The following is a 27,879-nucleotide window of genomic DNA, read 5'->3' as shown; positions in this document are numbered from 1 at the left end:
ACTCTGACCCAGAGATCCCTTAGTGCCAACTGGCGGATGACATAAGTGATGCACAGAGGTTTACAGGCATCCCCTGGGGCTGGTATATGCATAATAATTCACCAATGGAGGGGCATGTGATGTCTCCACTGAGCCAGTAGGCCGCTAATCAGCTTAATCTTTGCAAAATGATAATAATATTTAAGAAGTTACGTTTCTGTACTGAACATTGTGGTCTTAAGGTGTGTAAGTTAAGACGGGTCAACTGAAGGCGGAGGCGCTTATCTCTCCCTGGCTGACCATTGTGTATTGTGTGTCTTACAATGTAAATCTATCTGCATCTGGAGCCTCCAGCTAATCAAGACTGCAAAGTGAACAAGAGATCACACAATCTACAGGAAGCAGCACCACACAATAGGGAGAGTTGTCCTGTTTATGACTAAGATCACAGCCGGCCTGCTTGTTACTCACTGGGAGAAAGACTTTGGGTGACCTAAACTTCATTAGATCAGGAAAGTGTCTTGTTATTTAAATCTAGACTCTAGAAGGCTTATTATGATTTTGTTTTAAATGTAACCCCTTGTTTCTAATACTTTTACCTACTTGCTACTATATGAATCGCTGTTGTTTGCTTTCACTGTACTTCTTTTCGCCATAATCAAAGAGAAGTGCTGGGTGTTAAGCAGAGCAGTGATCTTGTGGTAAGCTGAGGTGTAGCATTTCTTTACGAACAGCAGGTCTGTGAATTCTGTGTGTCCAGCGGAACAGAGGCTGGACACTCTGCAAATTTATCAACACTTATTTACTTCCAGATCATTGATGAAAATGTCAAATAGTGTCTGGCCAAGTACCAATCTCTGCAGAACCCCGCTAGAAACACCCCCATTCAGGGATAATTCCCCATTGACAGCTGCCCATCAGACAGTTCTTAATCCATTTCCCTTGTGCTCTGTTGCTGTTGAATTGTGCTATATTTTTAATCAGAATGTTAAGTGAGTCTAAGTCAACTGCCTTACAAAACCCCTAAATATATTACCGCTACCCAACTGCCTTTGTCAACCAAATTTGTAACCTTGTTAAAGAATTAAATCAGCTTTGTCTGACAAAAATGTATTTTCCATAAAACAGTGCGGTCTGATTTTAACTACATCTTTTCAGTCTTTGTTGACAGAATCCCTTATCAGCGTTTCCCTTATGTCGCCCAGGATCGAAGTCATGCTAACCAGCCTATAATTCCCCTGGTCACCCTGCTTGCCTGGCACAGTATTAGCATTCTACCAGTCTTCTGGAATTTCATTCCAACATCTATTAAAAATTAACATTTTCAGGCCTGTGAGCTCCTCGGCCAACTTCGTTAGGACGTTTGGGGACATGTTCCCTGGGCCTGTGATTGGAAGGTGTTTAGTAGATGTTGTTTAACATCCTCCTCGGTCATTAATGGGCTGGAAAGTACTTCATCATCCTCATATGATAGGAGTTCATCATCCTGTTTCTTTCCAAATACAAAGCACCTTTTGTACATCCTTATTAACAGCTTTACCATCTCCGTCTAGGAACGGAATCAGTCTGGTCCTTAGCCCTACCAGCCTTGGATTTTTCCTTGATGTTTTTAGGTTCCTTTATCGCTATCTCTGCTGGGACTAGACAGTCACAGACGATCCTGTCCCACTCCCGACCCTGGTCTCTCTGAAGTCTCAGTCCCAAGCCACGGAGAAGCCAGAGCTTCTCCAGAACTGGCAGGGCTGGGGAGATTCCAGGCCAGTTGTGGTGAGATGCAGCCAGGACAACTCCCATCCTGCAGTCCCAAGAGAGAGAAATCAGACCTGGGAATCCCCCTGATCCCTCAGAGCCAATGAGGATGTGGCAGGAGATCACTCAGCCCTGGCAATCAGATAAGAGATGAGTCCCATGAGCAGCGGCACCAGGATGAGCAGAGACACCCAGACCCCGATGCTGAGAAGGGAGAACCGGAAGGACTTCCGGGCCCAGAGAGCCGCATCAGGAGAGTTTGTCTTCCGCTTCTCGTTGGCCTGGAGAGAAAAGGGAGAATCACCAGAAGCACGGCCCTGTCATCCTCCCTCACTGCTATATCCCAGCCCCTGGTAGCCCCCTGCACCGAAACACGGCCCCCTGCCCCCCACTACATCCCAGTCTCCGGTAACCCCCAGCACTGAGACACGACCCCCTTCCCTCCGCTATATCCCAGTCCCCGGTAGCCCCCAGCCCCGAGACATGACCCCCTGCCCCCCGCTACATCCCAGTCTCCGGTAGCCCCCAGCACTGAGACACGACCCCCTTCCCTCCGCTACATCCCAGTCTCCGGTAGCCCCCAGCACTGAGACACGACCCCCTTCCCTCCGCTATATCCCAGTCCCCGGTAGCCCCCAGCCCCGAGACATGACCCCCTGCCCCCCGCTATATCCCAGTCTCCAGTAGCCCCCAGCACTGAGACACGACCCCCTGCCCCCCGCTATATCCCAGTCCCCAGAACCCCCAGCACAGAGACACGACCCCCTGCCCCCCCGCTACATCCCAGTCCCCGGTAGTCCCTAGCCCCGAGACATGGCCCCCTGCCCCCCGCTATATCCCAGCTCTTGGGAACATCCAGCACCAAGACATGGCCCCAGCCCCCAGAACCCTCCACCACTGAGACATGTCCCCATCCGCCCGGCTGTATCCCAGCCCCCCTCACCTTGACAGCATAGATTAGGGCCAGCACCCCCAGGCAGGAGCAGCCGCAGACAATGCTGCCTATGGCCAGGTTGCGGAGGGCACGGGGACGTGGGGTCCAGGAAGACGGCTCAGGCCGCGAGGGCCCCTTCTGGATCATCACCACAGTCTCTGCCTCATCCCCTGCGGGTTTCCCAGCGCAGCCGTTCCCCACGCCGAGTGCCATCTCCTCCCCCATGGGGCACCGAGGGCTCCCCCGGCAAGGGGCCGTGGGGACACCTACGGGACAGAAACACCGATAGTCACATGCCACAGCCCTGCCCTGCCCCGTTCCAGGCATAGCCATGCTCCCCCTCGGGGAGGGAAATCGAGGTGCCGGGGTCAGGGATAGGGTGTTGTTATTAGGGAGAAGCCCCCCCACCCGCGGCACCAGCTCCCTTAAGGCTGGGTCCCCTCTGAGCCGGGTCCCCTCATTCTTCGCGGGCTTCCCCTTCTGGGCTGTGTCTGTGCCTGGGATTCCTTCGCCCTGAGTCACTGCCTACGGGGGATTCCCAGGCTGCCCAGGGACGGGAGGGTGGCACCCAATGCCAGCGCATAGCACATTCCTGAGCTTCCAGGGACAGCCGCGGCCTCAGCCAGCAAATGCCCCATCCCCCAGTGCCCCCGAGAGGGGAAAGACCCCCCCTCATCCCACCCCCCAGCTGAGCCAGCCAGTCCCCCCCAGTCTCTGGTTCAGAATCGTTCCTTCGCTCTTTCTGTCAGCTCTTTTCAAAGGCGTTTTAAAGGCGGCTCCCAGCGCAGAGCAAACACCAGCCCCTGGGCTTCGCAATCACGTTGCCCGTCTCTCCAAAGCCTGCTGGGTCCTGACAGCGACTCTCAGGCCACACCTAACAGCCCTGGCTGGAAAATCATCAGCCACAACCCGGGAGGGAGGGGGGGTGCCTCTAGCCAAGAGCAGGGTGCTAAGGGGAGTAACTATCCCATAGCACCAGGGCAGCTGTGAGTCTGGTCTGCCCTAGGGAAGGGCAGGGAGTAGACTAGGGATGGGGGGAACAGGCTGGATGGGCCCTGATGGGGAGTCATCTCCATCTCTGCTGGGGAGACAGACTCTTGGGGAGGGGGCTGTGCAGAGAAGGAAGGGGGGGGGAGGAGGAGCCCCTCCCCCCCCATGGGAGAATTGTCTCACCTGGTGGCAGGGTCCTGGCCTGGGATCCCAGCTGCACCCGTCTCCCTCTGCCTGTTTGTCCGCACACCAGTGAGTTCCCGGTCCAGGTCTGGCAGTGCCTCTTTAGGGCTGGGCCCAGCCTCTCAGCATGAGCTCATTGACTCTGACTCAAAGCTGGCCGGCTGCCTCGTCAAACGCCCCCACCAACCTTGCCCCTCTGGCCGAGTCCCTGCCAGGTCCCTGGGTGGATAGTCAGGCTGGGCTAGTGGCTTGAGCCTTGATATCCTCCTGCCTCTGGGGCGTATGACGGGGGAGGGCCGGTGGGTGGGCTAGGAGCTAGTTTCTGGGGCAGGGGAGCCGTCTGATCAGCTATGGCTGCCTCCTTCAGTTAGCTTGGGAGTTTTGCTCTCTCCATGCCTGGCAGCCCTGCCCCTGCCCCCCAGGCAGCAGCAGCAGGACAGGTGACTCTGTGTGTGTGTGTGTGTGTGTCCCTCTGCCTCTCAGCATGTGTCTGTCCAGCAGCCCCAAGGCTGAACAAATGTGTCACGAGCCACCGTTTCCTCTCCAGGAGGGGCTGAATCAGGAAGCACTTGGGGCCCAGTGCTGGGGACGATCCACCCTGGGACTGCCCGAGCCAGCCGGAAAACCGGTCTTCACTCATTCCTGTGGCATGCCCCGGGGCTGGCGTGCTACAACCCCATGCCCTCATATGGCACAGCTGGGGGTGTGTCACTTCCCCATGCCCTTATATGGCACCTCCAAGTGTCATATTCCCAGCAGTGCCCTATAAGGGCAGGGGGCGGTGTCAAGCTACCTGGCTGTGCCATACAAGAACAATAAGATCTGCTTGTGCTCCATTTTGCCCATATACATAGTACCACATCTATGTGTGTGAGAACGTTTGTGGTACTGTTAGATGGCAGTAAATGTGGCCATTATGGGATGCCAAATGCTGCTCTATGCAGGGGGTGCGCTAACACAATTCAAAGGCCTGCGTAGAGTAAGTTTTAAACGTGTAGTCACTGATGGTTAAAGTTTGGAGGGATACAATTACGACGACGTGTGCGCCTGTGGAATTGAGTTGCCACGAATGATGTTTAAGAGCTTGTAGGAAGCTATACGGATATCTGGTATGACTTTAGCAAAATACAGCCGAACAAAGCCGTTCAACATTCCACGTGCCGTTCTGATTCTTTGCTCCAGCACTCTAGCTGGGTCGTCTGCCTCTGGCCCTTTGTCCACGCGCTCTGGTCTTTGAGCGGAGCGATTCTGTGTTAAACAGAGGCACTGCAGCCTGCATCCCAACGGGGTAATATTTAAAACACTCTCCATGCACAAATTTAACACAAGTATCTTTGGTTTTACAGTTCACATCATAAAAAACATAAGAGCTGTCACAGACCATGGTCCATCTTGCTCAGAATCCTGTCTCTGACGGTAGCCCATGCCGGAGCTTAAGAGTGTGCACAGTACAGGGCAAATATGGAGAGATCCACCCCGTCTTCCACTCCTGGCTTCTGCTAGTCAGAGGTTTAGGATAACCTTGAGCAGGAGGTTCCATCTCTGACCATCTTGGCTAATAGCCATTGGTGGACCTGTCCTCCATGAGCTTATCCAATTCTTTTTAAAAGCCTGTTATAGTGGGGTCATCACCATGGTCATGGCCAGGGGCACCTACAACAGAACCTGGGCATTCCCAAAATTGCTTCTCTCTCAGGGTATGTCTACACTACGAAATTAGGTCTAATTTATAGAAGTCAGTTTTTTAGAAATTGTTTTTATACAGATGATTGTGTGTGTCCCCACACAAAATGCTTTAAGTGCATTAAGTCGGTGGACTGCGTCCACAGTACCAAGGCTAGCGTTGACTTCCGGAGCGTTGCACTGTGGGTAGCTGTGGGTAGGTATCCCACGGTTCCCGCAGTCTCCGCCACCCATTGGAATTCTGGGTTGAGATCCCAATGCCTGATGGGGCAAAAACAGTGTCACGGGTGATTCTGGTTACATGTCATCAGGCCCCCACTCCCTCCCTCCCTCTCTCCCTCCGTGAAAGCAACGGCAGAAAATCGTTTTGTGCCTTTTTTCAGCCCAGATGCCATAGCACTGGGATCATGGAGCCCGCTCAGATCACCGCGGCAATTATGAGCACTATAAGCAACACGCGCATTATCCTGGAGTATATGCAGAACCAGAACTTGCCAAAGCAAAACCAGGCAAAGAGGCGACAGCAGCGCGGTGACAGGAGTGATGAGGAAATAGACATGGACATAGACTTCTCACAAAGTACGGGCCCTGGCAATGTGCACATCATGGTGTTAATGGGGCACGTACATGCCGTGGAACGCCGATTCTGGGCCCGGGAAACAAGCACAGACTGGTGGGACCGCATAGTGTTGCAGGTGTGGGATGATTCCCAGTGGCTGCGAAACTTTCGCATGCATAAGGGCACTTTCATGGAACGTTGTGACTTGCTTTCACCTGCCCTGAAGTGCCAGAATACCAAGATGAGAGCAGCCCTCACAGTTGAGAAGTGAGTGGCGATAGCCCTGTGGAAGCTTGCAACGCCAGACAGCTACCAGTCAGTCGGGCATCAATTTAGAGTGAGCAAATCTACTGTGGGGGCTGCTGTGATCCAAGTAGCCAACGCAATCAAAGAGCTGCTGATATCAAGGGTAGTGACTCTGGGAAACGTGCAGGTCATAGTGGATGGCTTTGCTGCAATGGGATTCCCTAACTGTGGTGGGACGATAGACAGAATCCATATCTCTATCTTGGCACCGGAGCACGAAGGCAGCCAGTACATAAACCGAAAGGGGTACATTTCAATGCTGCTGCAAGCACTGGATCACAAGGGACATTTCACCAACATCAATGTGGGATGGCCGGGAAAGGTACATGATGCGCATGTCTTCAAGAACTCTGGTCTGTTTCAAAAGCTGCAGTAAGGGACTTTCTTCCCAGACCAGAAAAAAATGTTGGGGATGTTGAAATGCCTCTAGTTATCCTTGGGGACTCAGCCTACCCCGTAATGCCATGGCTCATGAAGCCATATGCAGGCAGCCTGGACAGTAGTCAGGAGCTGTTCAACTATAGGCTGAGCAAGTGCAGAATGGTGGTAGAATGTGCATTTGGACATTTAAAAGCGCGCTGGTGCAGTTTACTGACTCGGATAGACCTCAGCGAAACCAATATTCTCATTTACCTCCAGACCAGTGGCACCGCTATGGGCACCCGCATGGCCCCACAATATGCCAACATTTTTATGGCTGACCTGGAACAATGCTTCCTCAGCTCTCGTCCACTCACGCCCCTTCTCTACCTACGGTACATTGATGACATCTTCATCATCTGGACCCATGGGAAGGAGATCCTGGAAGAATTCCACCATGATTTCAACAGCTTCCACCCCACCATCAACCTCAGCCTGGACCAATCTACACAGGAGGTCCACTTCCTATACACCACAGTACACATAAGCGATGGCCACATTACCACCACCCTATACCGAAAACCCACCGACCGGTACGCCTACCTTCATGCCTCCAGCTTCCACCCCGGACACACCACACGATCCATTGTCTACAGCCAAGTGCTGAGGTACAACCGCATCTGCTCCAACCCCTCAGACAGAGACCAACACCTACAAGATCTTCACCAATCATTCTCAAAACTACGATACCCACAGAAGGAAATAGAGAAACAAATCAACAGATCCAGACGTGTACCCAGAAGCCTCCTGCTACAAGACAGGCCCAAAAAAGAAACCAACTGAACTCCACTGGCCATCACCTACAGTCCTCAGCTTAAACCTCTCCAACGCATCATCAGTGATCTACAACCCATCCTGGAGAATGATCCCTCACTTTCACAGACCTTGGGAGGCAGGCCAGTCCTCGCCCACAGACAACCCGCCAACCTTAAGCATATTCTCACCAGCAACCATGCACCGCACCATAACAACTCTAACTCAGGAACCAACTCATGCAACAAACCTCGATGCCAACTCTGCCCACATATCTACACCAGCAACACCATCACAGGACCAAACCAGATCAGCTACAACATCACCGGCTCATTCACCTGCACATCCACCAATGTTATATATGCCATCATGTGCCAGCAATGCCCCTCTGCTATGTACATTGGCCAAACTGGACAGTCACTATGCAAGAGGATAAATGGACACAAGTCAGATATCAGGAATGGCAATATACAAAAACCTGTAGGAGAACACTTCAACCTCCCTGGCCACACAATAGCAGATGTAAAGGTAGCCATCTTACAGCAAAAAAACTTCAGGATCAGACTCCAAAGAGAAACTGCTGAGCTCCAGTTCATTTGCAAATTTGACACCATCAGATCAGGATTAAACAAAGACTGTGAATGGCTATCCAACTACAGAAGCAGTTTCTCCTCCCTTGGTGTTCACACCTCCACTGCTAGCAGAGCACCTCACCCTCCCTGACTGAACTAACCTCGTTATCTCCATACTGATTTATACCTGCCTCTGGAGATTTCCATTACTTGCGTCTGATGAAGTGAGGTTCTTACCCACGAAAGCTTATGCTCCCAATACTTCTGTTAGTCTTAAAGGTGCCACAGGACCCTCTGTTGCTTTTTACAATATACCCATTGTTATTAATGCTTGCTGTGCGCTCCACAATATCTGAGAGAGTAAGGGGGAGACATTTATGGCGGGGTGGGAGGTTGAAGCAAATCGCCTGGCCGCTGATTACACGCAGCCAGACACCAGGGCAGTTAGAAGAGCACAGTAGGGTGCGGTGTGCATCAGAGACTGGCCAGGCTACTGTGTGAAACTTCTGTTTGTTTCTCCTTGATGACTCCCCGCCCCTTTGGTTCACTCTACTTCCCTGTAAGCTAGCCACCCTCCCCTCCCCCCTTCGATCACCGTTTGCAAAGGCAATAAAGTCATTGTTACTTCACATTCATGCATTCTTTATTAATTCATCACACAAATAGGGGGATAACTGCCAAGGTAGCCCGGAAGGGGTGAGGGAGGAGGGAAGGACAAGGACACACTGCACTTTAAAACTTATTGAAGGCCAGCCTTCTGTTGCTTGGGCAATCCTCTGGGGTGGAGTGGCTGGAGGCCCCCCCCACCACGTTCTTGGGCATCTGGGTGAGGAGGATATGGAACTTGGGGAGGAGGCCTGTTGGTTACACAGGGGCTGTAGCGGCAGTCTGTGCTCCTGTTGCTTTTCCTGCAGCTCAACCATACGCCGGAGCATATCAGTTTGATGCTCCAGCAGCCGGAGCATCGACTCTTGCCTTCTGTCAGCAAGCTGATGCCACCTATCCTCTTCAGCCTGCCATTCAGCTTGCCACCTCTCCTCGCGTTCATATTGTGCTTTCCTGCACTCTGACATTGTCTGCCTCCACGCATTCTGCTGTGCTCTGTCAGTGTAGGAGGACAGCAGGAGCTCTGAGAACATGTCATCCTGAGTGCGTTTTTTTCGCCTTCTAATCTTTGCTAGCCTCCGCGAAGGAGAAACATTTGCAGCTGGTGGGGGAAAAGGGAGAGTGGTAGTTAAAAAAAAACACATTTTAGAGAACAATAGGATCACTCTTTCCCGTTAAACCTTGCTGTTCACATTACACAGCACATGTGCTTTCGTTACAAGGTCGCATTTTGCCTCTTATATTGAGGGCCTGCCGGTTTGGTGTGAGAGATCACTCATGCAGTGCCAGGCAACAGAATTCAGCTTGCAGGCAGCCATGGTAAGCCACCGTCTTTTGACTTCTTTAACCATCATAACATGTGGGAATGGTTTCAAACAGCAGCACCCTCATTTCCCATACCATGCAGCCATTGGGTTGGCCATTAAAATGGGTTGGCAATTTAAAAGGAGGGGCTGCGGTTTGCGGGTTAGCGTGCAGCACAAAAACAAATACCCCCCCTCCCCACACACACACGCAATTCTCTGGGATGATCACTTCACCCCTCCCCCCAAACGCATGGCTAACAGCGGGGAACATTTCTGTTCAGCCACAGCCAAACAGGAATGGGCACCTCTGAATGTCCCCTTAATAAAAGCACCCTATTTCAACCAGGTGACCATGAAGGAGATCAGTCTCCTGAAGATAACACAGAGAGCTAAGGAACGGATGTTGTTTGAATGCCAGCAAACACCAGGACCATACGCTGCCATGCTTTGTTATGCAATGATTCCAGACTATGTGCTACTGGCCTGGCGTGGTAAAGTGTCCTACCATGGCAGATGGAATAAGGCAGCCGTCCCCAGAAACCTTTTGCAAAGGCTTTGGGAGTACATCTAGGAGAGCTTTATGGAGATGTCCCTGGAGGATTTCCATTCCATCCCCATACACGTTAACAGACTTTTCCAGTAGCTGTACTGGACGTGAATGCCAGGACAAATTAATCATTAAACACGCTTGCTTTTAAACCATGTGTAATATTTACAAAGGTACACTCACCAGAGGCCCCTTGTTGGCCCTCAGGGTCCGGGAGCACGCCTTGGGTGGGTTTGGGGGTTACTGGCTCCAGGTCTAGGGTGAAAAATATATCTCGGCTGTTGGGGAAACTGGTTTCTCCGCTTCTGTGTTGCGTGATTCTCCCCCATTGATGGAGTCAAAGCACTGGGTTGGGGTAGTGGTGGCTGCACCCCCTAGCATGGCATGCAGCTCAGCGTAGAAGCAGGGCTGCCCGGGGGGGGGGGGGAGTGGGGCAATTTGCCCCAGGCCCCGCAGGGGCCCCCCATGAGAATATAGTATTCTATAGTATTGCAACTTTTTTTTTTTATGGAAGGGGCCCCCAAAATTGCTTTGCCCCATGCCCCCTGAATCCTCTGGGCGGCCCTGCATAGAAGCAGCAGGTCTGTGGCTCTGCCCCAGACCTTCCATTTGCCTCTCTGGTTTTGTGGTAGGCTTGCCTTAGCTCCTTAATTTTCACGCGGCACTGCTGTGCGTCCCTGTTATGGCCTCTGTCCTTCATGCCCTTTGAGACTTTTTCTAATGTTTTGGCATTTCGTTTACTGGAACGGAGTTCAGCTAGCACGGATTCGTCTCCCCATAGGGTGAGCAGATCCCATACCTCCCGTTCGATCCATGCTGGAGCTCTTTTGCGATCCTGGGACTCCATCATGGTCACCTCTGCTGATGGGATCTGCACTCACCTGCACCTTGCCAAGCTGGCCAAACAGGAAATGAGATTCAAAAGTTTGCGGGCCTTTTCCTGTCCACATAGTGCATCCGAGTTGAGAGCGCTGTCCAGAGCGATCACAATGGAGCACTCTGGGGTAGCTCCCAGAGGCCAATACCGTCACATTGCGTCCACACTACCCCAAATTTGACCCGGCAAGGCCAATTTCAGCGCTAATCCCCTTGTCGGAGGTGGAGTAAATAAATTGATTTAAAGAGCCCTTTAAGTCGAAAAAAAGGGCTTCGTCGTGTGGACGGGTCCAGGCTTAAATCGAGGTAACGCTGCTAAATTCAACCTAAAATCGTAGTGTAGATCATGCCTCAGAAAGTCATTGGCCTCCCTCAAAGAGGAATTTCTGTTTGGGGCATAGTAGGTCAGGGATCATTGTTGAAAGGGCAAAGACATTTGCACACTTAGTTCTGCATTATTTTTCTCATACATGTTGGTAAGTTAGAGTTTGTCAAGAACAAGAGACACGTGGCCCCACATCCTCCCAAGCGTGTGGTAGGTCTATGGGCAGTAGGGCATCTAGGCCATCACAAAGTAGCCCTCAGCCACTCAACCCCTACCATTGGTGCACATGGCGAATAATTGATCACTGTCCCCTTTGTAACAGCCCTTAACATCTTTGAAGACTGTTATCAGGTCCCCCCTGAGTCTTTTTGTCTCAAGACTAAAAACGCCCAATTTTTAGCCCTTCCTCATAGATCAGGTTTGCTAAACCTTTTATCATTTTTGTTGCTGTGCTCTGGAGTCTCTCCAATTTCTCCACCTCTTTCCTAAAATGGAGTGTCCAGAGCTGGACACAGTGCTCCAGCTGAAACCTCACCAGTGCTGAGTAGAGCAGGACAATTACCTCCCGTTCCTGTGTCTTACATACAACGCCCCTGTAAATACACCACATAATGATATTAGCCTTTTTCACAACTGCATCACATTGTTGACTCATATTGAATTTGTGATCCACTACACCCCCAGATCCTTTTTTTGCAGTACTATCATCTAGCTAGTTATTCCCTGTTTTGTATTTGTGCCTTTGATTTTTCCTCCCTAAGTGTAATATTTTGCACTTGTCTTTATTGAATTTCATCTTGTCGAATTCAGACCAATTCCTTAATTTGTCACGGTCATTCTGAATTCTAATCCTGTCCTCCAAAGTGCTTGCAACCCCTCCCAGCTTGGTGTCAGCAACAAATTTTATAAGCATACTCTCCACTCCATTATCTAAGTTATTAATAAAAATACTGAATAGTACTAGACCCAGGACTGACCTCTGGGGCACTCCACTAGTTACACCCTCCCACTTTGACAGTGAATCATTGATAACTACTCTTCCAACCAGTTTTGCACCCTATCTTATAGCAAATTCATCTAGACCACATTATTCTAGTTTGCCTATGAGAATGTTATGTGTCAAAAGCCTTATTAAAATCGATATATCATATCTATTGCTTCTACCCTAACCGCTAGGCCAGTAGCGGTGTCAAAGAAGGAAATTTAGGTTGATTTGGCATGATTTGTTCTCATACTCACTTCCACTTCAGTGGTGCCTTTTAACTCCTCCCCTCCCCCGTCTCTCTGCATTAGGGCTTTTGTCATCATAACACCCGTTTTCAATAATTTCTCAGCTCTCTCATCTACTGACTTGTATTATTTAATGCTGTCACATATCTAGAGTTACAGCTTGCGTAAAAGCAAAATGTAAAGTGTTATATATTTATATTGGTAAGAACGGAAAAAAATCATTCTTTCGGGGCCCTTGATTGTGATGATAAAAACAAAGAATGTAATTGTTGCTTTGCAGATACTGCTACAAAATATTGCCCATTGTGTGCTCCCTCCTGTGCTTTTGTTAATGGCATTTATTTACTAGTCTGATAGTCCACTGAACAGTACAACTATATTTGATTAAACTTAACAGACGTTTAAAAGGCGAATGTGGAGAAGGTTACAGTTTCAGACAAAAACAAATTCAGAAAGGGAGGAGAGGGCATGAGACAACAATGTCAGAGGCTGCAGCCTTATCTCTGACCCGAATGCAGGCACTAAGCCATGGCTTTTGCCTTTTAATATTTTACTTTTTTATTGTAAAATCCCTGAACTGAGTAGATTGATAGCATGCTTGGAATTTAAGTCTTTCTTTACAATTGACAAGTGATGAGCCTAGTAGAATCATAGAATCTCAGGGTTGGAAGGGACCTCAGGAGGTCATCTAGTCCAACCCCCTGCTCAAAGCAGGACCAAATCCCAACTAAATCATTCCAGCCAGGGCTTCGTCAAGCCTGACCTTAAAAACCTCTAAGGAAGGAGATTCCACCACCTCCCTAGGTAACCCATTCCAATGCTTCACCACCCTCCTAGTGAAATAGTGTTTCCTAATAGCCAACCTAAACCTCCCCCACTGCAACTTGAGACCGTTTCTCAAGTACTTAATAAGAGACCTATGTCCCATCTTTGTCAACTGTCTTTAGAGAAGGTTTTTGGGTGGTTGGGGGTTTTTCTAGTCTGGGCAATTCATTTAGGCAAAACTTCAAAAATAAGCTAACACGATTTTTTAAAGGTGGGGAGAGATCTTTTCAACATTGATATGTAATTTTTATTTCACTAGACCTCTTCATCTTTTAACATAAAGCCAAAATACTAAACAATCTGTTCCACCTAGTATTTAGCTGTGACAGAGTACCTTCCCCAGACTTCTACCTAATTCAACTGATAATGCACAGACCAGCTCAGCCATATAGACCAATGGCTCACCCTTGTTGTTAAAACAAGGATACCAGAAAGAAAAGATTTATAGAGGTGTTCCAGCCTACTAGAGAACAACAGATCTTGAAGGGACTATTAAAACAAGTATAAGGAGCATCAAAGCAGATGGAGAGTCTCTGTATACATTATAAACTTTAAATTGAACATTTCAGCCGTTAGCAGGATTAATGGAGGAACTGCAACTTGAGCAACCAGAACTGCAAAAATTGTCCAAGGGCTGCAAAAGGCCCATGGAAAGCAACTTGTGGAGGTAAATTGCTAACCGATGCAAACAAGCCAATGCTCAAGGTATGTCCCAAGATGATTGTACCAACCAACAGTCACGGTCTAACTTGTTTTACACAAGCTGGTGTGATAAGATGTGCAGCACAAAGAGACGAGAAAGTTCCAGTCCCAGCTGCAAAACCTCAAAAGCTGATGTTCCATACCAGCTCTTCCAAGAAAAGGAATCCATGCTGTCTCCTTCAGCACACAACCACCTGGAAGGGAGAAGACTGAGATCCTGAGCCCTCCTGGTGACATGAAGTACCTGTCTCAGATAGGCACTTTTAACTGTCTCCATTTTCCAGCAATTCAGGTTGCCTGCTAATTCACTGGGAAAAGACTGTGGTCGTGTACGTCCTTTGCTCCACTTGTGTTTGCAACGTCAGCTCTTACTGTGAATAGTAACAGTGCTGAAAACTGACAAGTAACACACACATTCTCTCTTGCGTGATGACCCAAGTCAACCAACTGACCACTTCCTGAAACTGGGTTCCTAATTAGTAAGGAAGTGTGCATGCTTGTGTATGAGCTTTAAAGAGTGTCACAGAACATGTTTTGTAGCAAATTCCACTCAAGATTGTTGTACAGTAGCTTTGACATTGAACAAATTACTGCTGTTAACTAAGATGGTAGAACACTGTATGCACATCTACCATAGTTAATGTTCCATACTGGTGTCCTAGTTCAGGGCGAGTGTAGCTGTAGGTGCCCTCAGTGGTTCAGCGAGGGCACCCAACCTTCAGGCTTCCAGCACCACAGCTGTTGCCTTTACTGAAAGGAGACCTGGATCTCTCTCCCTTCTGACCAGGGTATTGCCAGGATGGACAGTTCCCTGCCTTCGCTCCCAGCACCGACAGGCTGCCCAAACAGACCTGCTTGCTCCCTCTTCAGAGACTAACAAAGCGATTGCAAGCAATACAAGTTACCATACCAAGCCGACTTTATTCTTAAGGTACAAAGCATGACAGAGAACTATTAAAACCAATGAAAGAACTGGCACACATACTAATAAGCTTACCAGGGTTCAACCCAACTCTCACATAGGCTGTGGCAAGACCCCTCTTTCAACCCTCGCTCCTGGGGGCTTCCTTGTGATCATAAGTTCAGCAGAGCTTCAGTCACAACAAGCGCACAGAGTTAAGAAGCCTTGTAGGCCAAGTCCTTCCAATCTTCCCCTGAGGATTGGGGCCCTCCGTGGAGCAAGGGTCCAGACCGTTTGCTGGCTCAGGAAGAAAGGCCCAACTCCACCTTAGCTGTTGTCTGTGGGGCTCTGGAAAATCCAGTTGGAACTAGTCTATGCGTATCTCCCCGGGGAGGGGGCTTCAAAGACTGCAGGAAGTTAGTTAGCACCCCACTCCCTACTAGAGAACGTACATACAGTGCTGCAATAACACAGAGACCGCTACCTTTTTAATGCCATGTACCCCAAAGGCATAAAGTTTCTCTTAGTTCCATATGATTTGTTCAGGACATTATGGGATATTGTCAACGTGGCACAGCTGCCAGTCAAGTCCTAGGCACATACAGATATCAAATGAGACCAAACGGGCAAGTGTCTTGATCTGCACTCAGTCTACATGACTCATTTGAATGTAGGAATTCATCTTGTCTACTTCGGAGCAATAAAGCCTGGGGCTAATCTCACTCCTTGGGAAACAGGTAACAAGGGTTGATTACTATGCCTCCATGGGTCAACTGGCATGTAAGTAATTGGCAGATTGTCTTCTACTCTAGCCTTGGATTGTTTTTCCTCTGGTGTGATAGCAGCACCAAAGTTGCTGACACAAACAGACATAAGCGAGACCCAGTTTTGAGTGACTGAGTAAATGCGTTTCCGATGGTGGTTGTGTGATTTCATTCTGAAAACCTACATGGTTATATTGACCGTGCTAGTTTATGGAGCCACATCATAGTCCAACACTATTCTTGTCATCTTATGTCCTAAACTCATAGTTGTTGCTAAGGATATTTAAGCCAATTAAACTCTCATGACCTTTTCTTTAGTTAAGCAATCAACATGAGAAGAACCCTAAGAAAGGTGAGACAGGTAATCAGATAAGCAGTTGCTAAACCAAGGTTTATTTTATACCCTGTATTTCTTACAAGTCCACCCACTTCTTGCTGTGTTAAGCCCAATGACTTCTGTTAGATCAAATCATTTCAGCCCTGTTGTGAGACACAGGCAGAGAACAGGGGGGCCCGAGCTGCCAGCCTGAGGATGTGGCAATGGGAGGGAACTGCTGAGGTGAGAGATGCCCAGATGACCCCAGCAGGCGAGCACCCCATGGTGCAGAAGAAGGAGATCAGAGGAGATGGGCATTGCCTTGAAGGAATAGGAGAACAGAGGCACACAACTCACTGCAGAGGATATGCTGGTAGTTTTTCCCTCTATATTTTTTTAAAACATTTTATTCATAGCATTATTCTGAAGAGAGTTTACATCAGCCTTCTGTACACGTTCTGAACATGCTTCAGTGGGAAAGACAGCTCCGTGGGAACACCTCCCCCACCCCAGCCCCTGATCTCCCAGCTCCCCAACCACATACTCCCTGCCCCCTCCCAGAGAATGGCTGCTGCCCCCAGTCCTGCTGTGGAGGGAGGAAATGCTGCGTTCCCTTATACAAAACACTGAGGAGTCAATTTAAATTACTGATCAATGGCGCATCAGCTAACCATGCTTGGTCAGTTTATTAAGCAAAGATAGATCAGCACAATACAGAAAAGCAAAGGTTAGCACTGTACCAGCTGGGGATACAGGCTCACAGCAGTTTTCAATCCGTTCCAAAATCATGAGCTTAGCTGACATATTTATATCCTGCGTTTTCAACAGGCAGAAAACCCCCCACATCTCACGGTCACATCAAAGACCTAATTTCCCTATCCTTATCTACTTTCCCCACCTGTTTTTCAAGGTTTACCGACATCATCACCCAAGTCACCTGCACCAATCACTCCTGTCATTTTATACCCTGTATTTTGTACACTGTTATTTGGCAAACCTTAACAGAACATGCATCTCGTTTGACAGTTCCTACACTTACAAATACCAGAAGTTATATAAAGCTCACTCCATAGTCTTTGATTAATTTAGAGTGCACAAGTCACTGATCACGGTACTCACACAGCTACGTAAAATTTATCACACCAACTGACATTGGTGGGTCTCACACAGATCTGAAGACTAATTAATACTCAACTGAAAAGGAAACAGCAAAATGGTTCCCTGCCTTGCACATGCTCACAACCTCATGGAGACCACCGGAAGCATCACAGGTGAAGATGGAAGAAACAGTAAGTGGAGAAACACCATAAGTAGACATGATTCCACTATCCTGTCATCTTGGTGTATGGAGTTGGTCTGACCAGCTTTTAACTCATTTTCCAAACAACCCACCAGGTTATTTGAGGCCGTAAGCAAGCCATTCCTAGCAAAGAGATAATAGTTTCTTTTTAAATATGGACCTTTCAAAATCAGCTCAGGGATCACAAGTCAACAACTGTAAGCTTAGCATGAACACAAAGCATGCTAGGAGTCTGCTTCATAGTTACAGAACTTAGCGTAAGTGCAGAAAATACAAAACCGTCAGAAACATATGATATTGGCTAATAGCCGCCCCCCACCCCAGATTATAGCAACAGGGTGACAACCCTGGGGAAAAAAACATGTAGCTGATGTGAAAGCATTTAAATTAAGTTTAGGCTGTTTTAGCAAAACACATGACAAAACAAAACTGACACACAAAATCAATACAATTAAAGCCTTAAGAGTAATCTCTATCCAAGCATTAGACATAAGTATTTCTAAGTTACCATCATGCCTGTGATGATGTAGAGTCTTTTCTGCTTTGTGCATGACATCGCTAATCTGAGTAAGATGCATCTCTCTTCAGTCCAATGATGTTTTTACATTTGAGGTTAGTGGATCAATGTATAGGTTAAACAACTGGTATTTTTTAACTTCATCCTGGTGATGGGGTTCACTGTGGATAATGGATTCACTGATGCCTGTTCCGACCTACATATTATGGTTTGACTTGCAACACTGTGGGTCAAACAAAGCTGGAGTGGCGATATCACAAGCAAAGTCTCTATACATTTTTTTTTTTAAACTGGTTACTATGCAATACCATCTCTCCAGAGCCTAGGTCACCCTGACTGCTGGTCGTCACCCCTGGATGAGCTTTGCAGGACAAGAAGCTGTAGCATCTTGTTCACCTGTCTCGTTGAGCCGTGTCAGGCTGGCATGGCCACGGACAGGAGTTATGATGTCAAAGGCAGCAGGCTACATGTGGTGGGCTCCAGGTTTGTACTGCTGAATGAAATACCAGTAGCTGTGGTACATCCAGACACTCGTCGTAGATGTAGATGTCTTCTTCTAGGGAATCAAGTGACTGGACAAATGCCAATTTATTAAACATGGCAGCACTAAGATTCGGACATTGGAAGCCAAGACTGTTTAGATCAACAAGTACCTCTGTTATGATGAGGTATCACTGACTCCAAATTAAAAAATTGTGCTCATGGGAATCTGTTTGCAGGATTTGAGACATTGCTGGTTTACAAGAGCCTTTGAGATACACTGAGGGAAAGACCATTTAGCTAATTGTTGGTCATTGATAAAAATCAGGAAATTTATCCATTTCAACATCACTTGACAAACTGGTTATGGCAGTTAACACATAACTTCCGTAAATTGTGCAAATAATCTCCTTACCTATGCCATGTTCCCTTTCTTTCCTATTATTTATAATTCATTAATTTTGGTGTCCAGCTGAACAGTTTAGCAATGTCATGCTTATTATACACACACACACACTCTACCTTTCCTCAGTAGTTAGGCCATTAATGCCGTATTATAGGTTTAGAAACTGTTTCCACTGCCTGGTACTTGAAATAGTTAATGTGTCTTTTTATATTTTCTAAATCTCGCCTGTTCGAAAAAGACATCCCTGATCCAACTAATCCTAAAATGGAACCAACAATTCCATCGAAACTTCAGAGTTGCCTATTTTGAAAGATACCAGACTATGTAATAGTTTCTTGAGCAGCTCCCAGATTTTGCACTTGTCCCTGATAAAATGCTATTGAGTTTAATAACAAAGATGCGTACAGCAACAATACATTTGTTTTTACACAGTGGACAAATTCAGCAATATTCCATTGAGAAAGATTTAAAACAACAGATATATGCATAAACTGCACATTATTAAGCAAAGCACCAGGGACTGACATAGCAGTTAGACCAGTAAGCAAGCACGGGTCCAACCTTAGGGCATGTAACATCTCTATAGCCAATTGCATACTCAGTTGTTCTTACATAGTAGGTGGAAGTGTAACTGGCTCATCTGTCACCTGTAGGTTTATCTTTTCCCTTCCGATGCCTGGGGGTTTCTTCACTGTGCACTGATATATCTCGGTGTCTTTGGTCTGGGCGACGCACCTCTAAAACAGCTGAAGTTGGGTAGCATGCTAAACTTTATACACATTTCTCTTATTTCCAGTAACCCAATTACACATAGATGAATTTAATTTACCCACAGTTCAATGGGGAGAAAGCTATCTAGTATACAAATTATGCTCCAATAAGCATAACAGAAGCATGACCTGGTCTCCCACTTTCCAGTCAGTTTCCTTTATCTTTGTCAAAATACACTTTTGTTTTTCACTTTGATATTCCCAATTCGTTAGCTATGTACACATGTGCTTGTTTAAGGTAGTCTTTGAAATTTTTGCATGAAACATCCATTTTTATTCCCTCAATCCCGTGCATCATTAGTTTTTCATAGATGTTTTGAAAGTCTCATTTTTCTATGCGTCATTATCTCAAACAAAATGCAATTTCTTGCACTAGCAAAGCAGCCCAGTTGCCATGCGAGTGAAGTAATGGAATGAGACTGTCCTGGTGTCTTCCCTTTAGAGAGAAACTTTCTCAACATCAGTTTGACTATTCTGTTCATCCTTTTCACCTATCCTGAGCTCAGTATGGAATGTGGAACTTTTGTTTTGTCCCCAACACCAAAAGAATGCCGTACGATTTTTTTCCTGTAAAATTAGTTCCTCGCTCTGATTTCAATTTTGCCAGTAAGGCCCAATAGGAGAATACCTGGACTACAAAACACGAGCCGTTGCTGAAGCAAAAAATATTTATTTCCTTTTTAACTTGCAGGTAACAGTCCCACAAAATGAATCGACAAAGTAGACCATGGCCCTGAATTTTTATGAGTTTTAAGGGGAGCACTGTTCTTATTACTTTGAGATCATTTTGCACACAGATCAAGCAATCGTCACAGTATTATTCTATTTCACATCATTTATCATCTCTGGCTACAAACCTACTCTCTCCAATCTTTGCCTGGTTTTATCAGTCCCTTACTATCCTCCTGAGGGAACACCATGGACCAAATAAATCAAATTTTCAAAATTTGCTCTGGCACCAGTCATATTAGTGCCCCATTCCCTTTTTATATAAGAAAGCAACTCTCCATGGCTCTCTGTTTTGGTTTGTAAGATTTTAAGAGTAAGTCCTATAATAATTCCTTCTTTGCCTGCACTTGTTTTATTGCTTCTGACAACACGGCAATCTACCTCTGCAGAGCCTACAAATCAGGTACGGTCTCTGCAAGGCTGATTGCTAAAACAGAAATGCTCACAATCTTATGGAAAGAGCCCATCACTTCCTTGTCACCCCTTCAGCACTTGGTTTAGCAAGAATTAGCGATAAGATTTTCATAATGAAGTGGAGCCACACAGCTTTCTTCATTAGCATAACGGTGAATATCACTGCCCGTCCTGCAGCAGACTGGGGTCTGATTCCCAACAAGGAAGCTGCACTTCAAGGTTTAGGAATTTACCAGTGACTCCGGTAAGAACAGAGTACCTTTTAAACAAAAAAAGTAATGAAATGAGAAGGGCGAGGTGGGGGACACAAAAATAAAATGACGAAGCACGCAAGCACCAAAAAAAATGTAAGAAAAAATTCTAGGAGGAGAGCGTAGAATACAGAAGGACAAGCAATTTATAAGAGATGGGAGGGGAAGTCTATGGCCAGGGTGGGAGGTCAGACTAGGAGCTGATCATAATGGTCTCTTCTGGCCTTGGAATCTAGGAAACCTTTAGAACAACGGGAGAGGATGAAGTGAGGGAAGCAATGTAGGAAAGGAGAGAGGCAAGATCAGGGGCAGGTTTATTAGAAAGGCTGGAATTCGGTGGGGGCATTACATAGCCATGCAGAATTGGAAAGCAAAAGCAAGGGTACAAGGAAACCAGTGGAGCGTTCCAAAGCACAGGCAACAGCACCAAGTTCAGCACCCTGAGTTGAGTGAGGAGAGAAAGGAGCAGACCATGAACACCGAAGCCTTTGAGTTAAACCGTCCTCATCAGACAGTGGTGTGGGAATTTGAAGATTTAAAGGCTGCTCTCTCTTCTTTTTAGACCTGTTCCTTTCTTCTCCTTTTCTACATTCTGAGTGAGCCACTGATGGGCCCCGTTTTGCTACTGCTAACTGCTGCTGTGCTACGGGTGGAGCGGGCTGGGGGGTGTTCAGAGGCACCACTTTCCCCCAACGAGTTGCCATCTGGCTCTGCTTCAGGGGCGGCGTTCTGGGGTGGGAGCAGGGCCGAGGTCTCACTGCCCAAGTCTGGCTTTTCTTTCTGCCAGAGCGGGGCCACCCCATCCTCACTATCCAACGAGCTCTCGCTGCCAGCCAGGACAGGCTCCTCCTTCCTCCACCGCCTCCTCCTCTTGCGGCCAGGCAGAGGTGGCTCGTTCTCAGCAGAGGTGTCACGGTCTGAGGCTGACCCGGAGCACATAACTGCCACCTCCATGTGGGGCAAAGCTGGGCTCTTGGAGGGCCGGCCCCGCTTGCGCTTGGAGGGTGACTCAGCAGTGGGGACAGCCGGGGCCCAGGGCACCTTGGGGGGCCGGCCCCGCCGGCGCTTCTCCAGAGGCTGCTCACTGCTTACTGTCTTGCTCCTGGACGAGGCTGGCTCAGGGGCACTGGATCCTGGCTTCTGGGCATGTGGCTTTGGGGTGCTGGGTGAAGGCTGTGCTTCCCCCTCCCCTGGCAGTTCTGAGGTCCTGCTCCTTGGTGAGGAGAGTTCAGGCATCTTGGTCTCCAGCTTCATGACATGGGACGTGGGGACACCGGGTGGTGGCTGCACATCCCCCTTGCTGATTTCTGGAGACTTGTTTTTAGAGGGCCGGTGCCACTCACGGGGCAAATCAGTATGGGGGATGACCAGGGCACCGCGCACCTTGGGAGGTCGGCCCTGCTTGCGCTTCTCGAGGCGGGAGTTGCTCTCACGGCCGTCTGTCTCGCTCCCGGGTGAGAACAATTCAGGGGCCTTTGTCTCCAGCTTCCTGATGTTGGACTTAGGAGTGCCGGATGGCAACTGCGCCTCCCCCTGGCTCAGCTGCTCCAGAGACTTGATCTTGGGAGGCCGGCCCCGCTTGCGGGGCAACTCGGCGCTGGGGATGACTGGGGAACACTGTGCCTTGGGAGGCCGGCCCCGCTTGCGGGGTGACTCGGCGTTGGGGGCGACTGGAGAACCCTGTGCCTTGGGAGGCCGGCCCCGCTTGCGGGGTGACTCAGCGTTGGGGGCGACTGGGGAACCCTGTGCCTTGGGAGGTCGGCCTCGCTTGCGGGGTGACTCAATGCTGGGGGTGACCACTACCAGGGAACCCTGTGCCTTGGGAGGCCGGCCCCGCTTGCGAGGCAACTCACCGCTGGGGGTGACCACTACCAGGGAACCCTGTGCCTTGGGAGGCCGGCCCTGCTTGCAGGGTGACTCAGCACTGCGGGCGACCGGGGAAAACCGTACCTTGGGAGGTCGGCCCAGCTTGCGGGGAGACTCAGCACTGGGGGCGATTGGGACACGGTGCGCCTTGGGAGGCCGGCCCCGCTTGCGCTTCTCCACGGGAGAGTCATTCTCACAGATCTTCTTGCTCCTGGGTGAGGAGGGCTCAGACGCCTTGGTCTCTGGCTTCCTGGCATGGGACTTGGGGGTGCCGGCTGGGGGCTGCACCTTCCCCTGGCTTGGCTGCTCCACAGACTTGTTCTTGGGGGGCCGGCCCCGTTTAGGCTTGAGGGGCACCGCGGACAGGCTGAGGGCCATCTCTGGCTCAGAAACTTCGTCTTCGCTCTCCACCTCGATCCTGCGGCTGGCGGGCTGGCTGCGGCGCTGCAGCAACTCCTCGCCGCTGGAGGACAGCGCCAGCTCCGAGATGCTGCTGGCCCAGCTGCTGCCGCTGTCGTTATCTTTCTGGTCCAACTCCCTCCTGCCACCCAAGTCAGGCAGTTTGTCCTCAAGCCCCATGTCCTGGGTCATGCTAGTCAGCTTCTCCTGGAGCTAAGCTCACAGACCTGCGGGCCAGCTGGGGGAGGGCAGAGACAGACAGCAAGTGGGGAGGGGGCAGAGACCACTTCCCCCTCCCCAAGCATTAGAGCCCCACCCCCAGGTCCCCCTCTCCTTCCCTAACCACTCACCTCCCCCCAATTGCCCCCTTCTCCAGCCCCTCCCCCCAGCTGCCCGCTCAGCCAACCAACCCTCTCCTCCAGATACCACTCACCTCCCCTGCGCTGTCCCCTCCTCCAGCCCCACCTCAGCCAACCAACCCTCTCCCCAGCCCCCCCTCAACCAACCAACCCCCTCCCCCAGCTACCACTCACCTCCCCCCAGCTGCCCCCTCCTCCAGCCCCCCCTCAGCCAACCAACCCTCTCCTCCAGATACCACTCACCTCCCCCCAGCTGCCCCCTCCTCCAGCCCCCCTCAGCCAACCAACCCTCTCCCCCAGATACCACTCACCTCCCCGCAGCTGCCCCCTCCTCCAGCCCCCCCTCAGCCAACCAACCCTCTCCGACAGATACCACTCACCTCCCCCCCGCTGCCCCCTCCTCCAGCCCCCCTCAGCCAACCCCCTCCCCCAGCTACCACTCACCTCCCCCCAGCTGCCCCCTCCTCCAGCCCCCTCAGCCAACCAACCCTCTCCGACAGATACCACTCACCTCCCCCCCGCTGCCCCCTCCTCCAGCCCCCGTCAGCCAACCCCCTCCCCCAGCTACCACTCACCTCCCCCAGCTGCCCCCACCTCCAGCCCCCCTCAGCCAACCCCCTCCCCCAGCTACCACTCACCTCCCCCCCGCTGCCCCTTCCTCCAGCCCCCCCTCAGCCAACCAACCCCCTCCCCCAGCTACCACTCACCTCCCCCAGCTGCCCCCACCTCCAGCCCCCCTCAGCCAACCAACCCCCTCCCCCAGCTACCACTCACCTCCCCCCAGCTGCCCCCTCCTCCAGCCCCCCCTCAGCCAACCAACCCCCTCCCCCAGATACCACTCACCTCCCCCCCGCTGCCCCCTCCTCCAGCCCCCCCTCAACCAACCAACCCCCTCCCCCAGCTACCACTCACCTCCCCCCCGCTGCCCCTTCCTCCAGCCCCCCCTCAGCCAACCAACCCTCTCCCCCAGCTACCACTCACCTCCCCCCCGCTGCCCCCTCCTCCAGCCCCCCCTCAACCAACCCCCTCCCCCAGCTACCACTCACCTCCCCCCCGCTGCCCCCTCCTCCAGCCCCCCTTCAACCAACCCCCTCCCCCAGCTACCACTCACCTCCCCCCCGCTGCCCCCTCCTCCAACCCCCCTCAGCCAACCAACCCCCTCCCCCAGATACCACTCACCTCCCCCCCGCTGCCCCCTCCTCCAACCCCCCTCAGCCAACCAACCCCCTCCCCCAGATACCACTCACCTCCCCCCCGCTGCCCCCTCCTCCAGCCCCCCCTCAACCAACCCCCTCCCCCAGCTACCACTCACCTCCCCCCCGCTGCCCCCTCCTCCAACCCCCCTCAGCCAACCAACCCCCTCCCCCAGATACCACTCACCTCCCCCCCGCTGCCCCTTCCTCCAGCCCCCCCCTCAGCCAACCCCCTCCCCCAGATACCACTCACCTCCCCCCCGCTGCCCCCTCCTCCAGCCCCCCCTCGGCCAGCCAACCCGCAGCTACCACTCACCGACGCCAGAGCCCCCCACGCGCCCAGCACCTCGGTCCCAGGCCGCGCGATTCGATTGGGCCGCGCGCCGTGCCCACTTCCGGAGCAGACTGGCGGCCCACGCGCCAAGAAGGCAGGACAATCCACGGGCACTGGCAGGGAGCAAATGAGGGGCGGGCCCGGGGAATGGAGCGGCAGCCCGGTTGACCAATCGAGCGCCTCGGTGGGTGAGCAGTGGGGAGCGTGGCCAAACAGATGGGAAGGGAGGAGTTTGAAGATGCGTGACGGCTCAGGTAGCCAATCAGAAATGGGGATGCAGCACCGCACTGTGATTGACGAACCTCTCAGCCAATCAGACGGGGAGGAGAGAAAGGTTTTCCCCAATAGCAACCAGTCAGGAGCCAAACGAGGGGAGCGGGCCAGCCAATAGGGGAAGAGAAGGAGCTCTTAAATGGATGGCTTCCTGGGTTAACATGGGGTCTGCCAGGTGACCTCTGACCCCAGAGGCAGGGTTAGGGGCCCTCACATCAAGGGGAGGGTCACCGCTGCAGCCTGGTCACATGACCTGACCCTGCCCTGGGCTGTCACATGGCAAATGCTGACCCCAGCTGACCCCGCAGTGCCCCCCCCCGTTCACGTGACGGCCCAGCCCCCGGTGACCCTTGTGACACGGGCCCTCGGGCGGCTGGGTCGGGGCTGGGGGCGCCGCGGTGGGGGGCTGCCCTGGGCGTATCCTGCCCCCGGCCAGGCCCAAGTTCCCCAAGGCCAGAGGGGCCCATCAGGCCCCCACGCCCGAAGCCCCCTAGAGCACAGGGTGGAGAAATTCACCCGTGGGATGAACACACACAACATATGTTCGGGGGTAGGGTGAGCAGGTGTCCGGTTTGCGACTGGAACACCCGGTGGAAAAGGGACCCTGGCCGGCCCACAACATTTTGGCACCTGAGGCGGGGAGCTCAAATGACGCCCCCATGCCCCTTCGCTCAGGCCAAAACTTTGAAAGGTCTCAGTTCTGCCTTCATGGTACTGCTCTGCTACCTACCCCAATAAAGGAGAACTAACAACTTAAAATGCCTTGTTCCAAAATTTTAAGTAACACTTCACTTTCAAACGCCTGAACAGCAAATGTAACTTTTCTTGTCTGCATAGTAAACAATGGCATTTTTATCTGTTTGAATAATCAAAGTGGTGCTTTCCGAGCCTTCTTGGTTGCAAAGATATGAACTGCTTCCTGCAGAAGGTTCACAGTCTGGGCCAGCTCATGCTCTATTGAGATGGTTGCAAGGCCGACCAGCCTCTCCTGTGTCATTGTGGAGCATAGATGTGTTTTTATTAACTTCAGCTCGAAGAAGCTGCGTTCTCCATTGGCAACTGTTACAGGAAGTGTTAGAAGTATGCGCAGAGCAACAAAAGCTTTTGGAAAGAGGGTGGTCATCTTATTTGTGCACATATATTCCACAACAGCCTTTGGAGTTGATCCTGCTGAAATGTATCTTGAAAGGGCTTTCAGTTCATCACTTAAATCACTCACATCAATATTGCGCATGTCATCATGTGTCAACACTGTCTCTAGTGCCCTGCATTGCTGGTGTAGGTCTTCTTCAGATATAGGGAGGAGTTTTGGAATATCATACAACATCCCAAATATACTGCTGTGTTCCTTGAGCTGCATGAAACATTATTCAACTGACTGTATTGCACAATCTAGCACCTGGTTAAAGAATTCAACTTTGAATTCTTGTTTGGGGTCTCTTACGGGCTTATCCCATGCCTCGTAATCCAAATGTCTTCTTCTTCGGTGACTCTTGTATTCTTGAATGGGTGGGAAAATAGCTTCAGTGTGAAGTTCCTCTGCCAACTTCTGTGCACTCTTCAGAACGTTTTGAAATCCCTCATCTGACCGGTAAGACTGTATGTATGACTTTGCTTTGTCCAGTTGTTCCATTGCTCCAGATAGATCAAGGTCAACACCTTGGAGTCTCTTGCGTACAACATTTATTTCAAACAGTATATCATGCCACAACACTAAGCCACGCAGAAATGTGAAGTTATGTATGTTTCTGGTGATGCCATTTCCCTCTGCCACTGTTCTCCCAAGAACAGTTCCTGTCATAGCATTATCCTCCATAATGGCAACTATGGCATCATCTAGCTTCCCAATTTGGTGTTTGATAGGCTTTATCGCTTCCACTTGACTTTCCCATCGTGTGGCACTCAGTGGTTTCAGTGTCAGAGAGGATGTTCCCAGATGTTCCTTCAAAATTTGCCATCGATGAGTTGATGCAGCGAAAAATACATAGATGCTTTGAATTACATTAAAAAATTCAGCAGCCTCACTAGAAGCTGATGCTGCATCACTGACCACCAAGTTCAATGAATGAGAACTGCATGGGACAAAAAAAGCTCGAGGGTTTAACTCTCGGATCCGTGTCTGCGCTCCTCTCTTCTTTCCTTTCATGTTGGCACCATTATCGTAGCCCTGACCTCTCATATCAGCTATCGCAATTCCCGTATCTGCCAGCTTTTTAAGAAGCACATTTGTCATACCTGCTCCTGTAGTATCATCAATGTCAATAAATTCCAAAAAATGCTCTCTGACAGCCACCATTGCAGGGACATTTTCACTAGGTTCTGTTGTTGTTACAAAACACACCACTAAAGTCATTTGTTCCGTACAGCTGATGTCGGTGTGCAGTCCAGAATAACAGAGTTATATCTTGCTGACTTCAGATCTGCCACAATCTCCTGTTTGACTTTTGTTGCCAGTAATTGTATGATCTCATTTTGAATTGTTTTTCCAAGGTCGTGGGGTGTGTCCATTTCTTGGGTGGTGACTCTTCTTAGATGTTCCTGGAGTACAGCATCAAACTCAGC

At 50.3% G+C, this 27,879-nt stretch overlaps 2 protein-coding genes across 3 annotated transcripts; both read right to left on the bottom strand.

Moving 5' to 3' along the window:
• Window positions 1–1,073: 1,073 nt before the first annotated feature.
• TMEM265 (transmembrane protein 265) lies at window positions 1,074–5,187 on the bottom strand. The gene is made up of 3 exons (XM_065594451.1): window positions 3,836–5,187; window positions 2,672–2,928; window positions 1,074–2,009 (listed from the first exon to the last, which is right to left on the bottom strand). Exons 2-3 carry the CDS (start codon window positions 2,885–2,887, stop codon window positions 1,851–1,853), a joined length of 375 nt encoding a protein of 124 aa, XP_065450523.1. The 5' UTR covers window positions 2,888–2,928; window positions 3,836–5,187; the 3' UTR covers window positions 1,074–1,850.
• An 11,477-nt stretch (window positions 5,188–16,664) lies between these two features.
• LOC135983319 (uncharacterized) lies at window positions 16,665–25,289 on the bottom strand. Of its 2 annotated transcripts, none has more exons than XM_065594324.1 (2): window positions 25,027–25,289; window positions 16,665–23,396 (listed from the first exon to the last, which is right to left on the bottom strand). In XM_065594324.1, the coding sequence occupies exon 2, from the start codon at window positions 23,348–23,350 to the stop codon at window positions 21,479–21,481; it is 1,872 nt and encodes a 623-aa protein (XP_065450396.1). In that variant the 5' UTR covers window positions 23,351–23,396; window positions 25,027–25,289; the 3' UTR covers window positions 16,665–21,478. The 2 variants fall into 2 exon arrangements, with proteins under 2 accessions (XP_065450396.1, XP_065450397.1); XM_065594325.1 differs by having other exon boundaries at window positions 25,020–25,214.
• Between the last annotated feature and the right edge of the window lie 2,590 nt (window positions 25,290–27,879).

This window comes from Chrysemys picta, chromosome 4 (assembly GCF_011386835.1).
Source record: "Chrysemys picta bellii isolate R12L10 chromosome 4, ASM1138683v2, whole genome shotgun sequence".
Classification (NCBI taxonomy): domain Eukaryota; kingdom Metazoa; phylum Chordata; order Testudines; family Emydidae; genus Chrysemys; species Chrysemys picta.
Note: the sequence above shows the minus strand (reverse complement) of the source record. Positions and strands in the feature narration are given on the sequence as shown.

Coding starts and splice junctions, on each gene's coding strand:
- LOC135983319 (XM_065594324.1), bottom strand. CDS start 23,350: ATGACCCAGGACATGGGGCTTGAGGACAAACTGCCTGACTTGGGTGGC.
- TMEM265 (XM_065594451.1), bottom strand. CDS start 2,887: ATGGGGGAGGAGATGGCACTCGGCGTGGGGAACGGCTGCGCTGGGAAA. Junction 2,010..2,671: donor CCCTAATCTATGCTGTCAAG/GTGAGGGGGGCT, acceptor TTTTCTCTCCAG/GCCAACGAGAAGCGGAAGAC.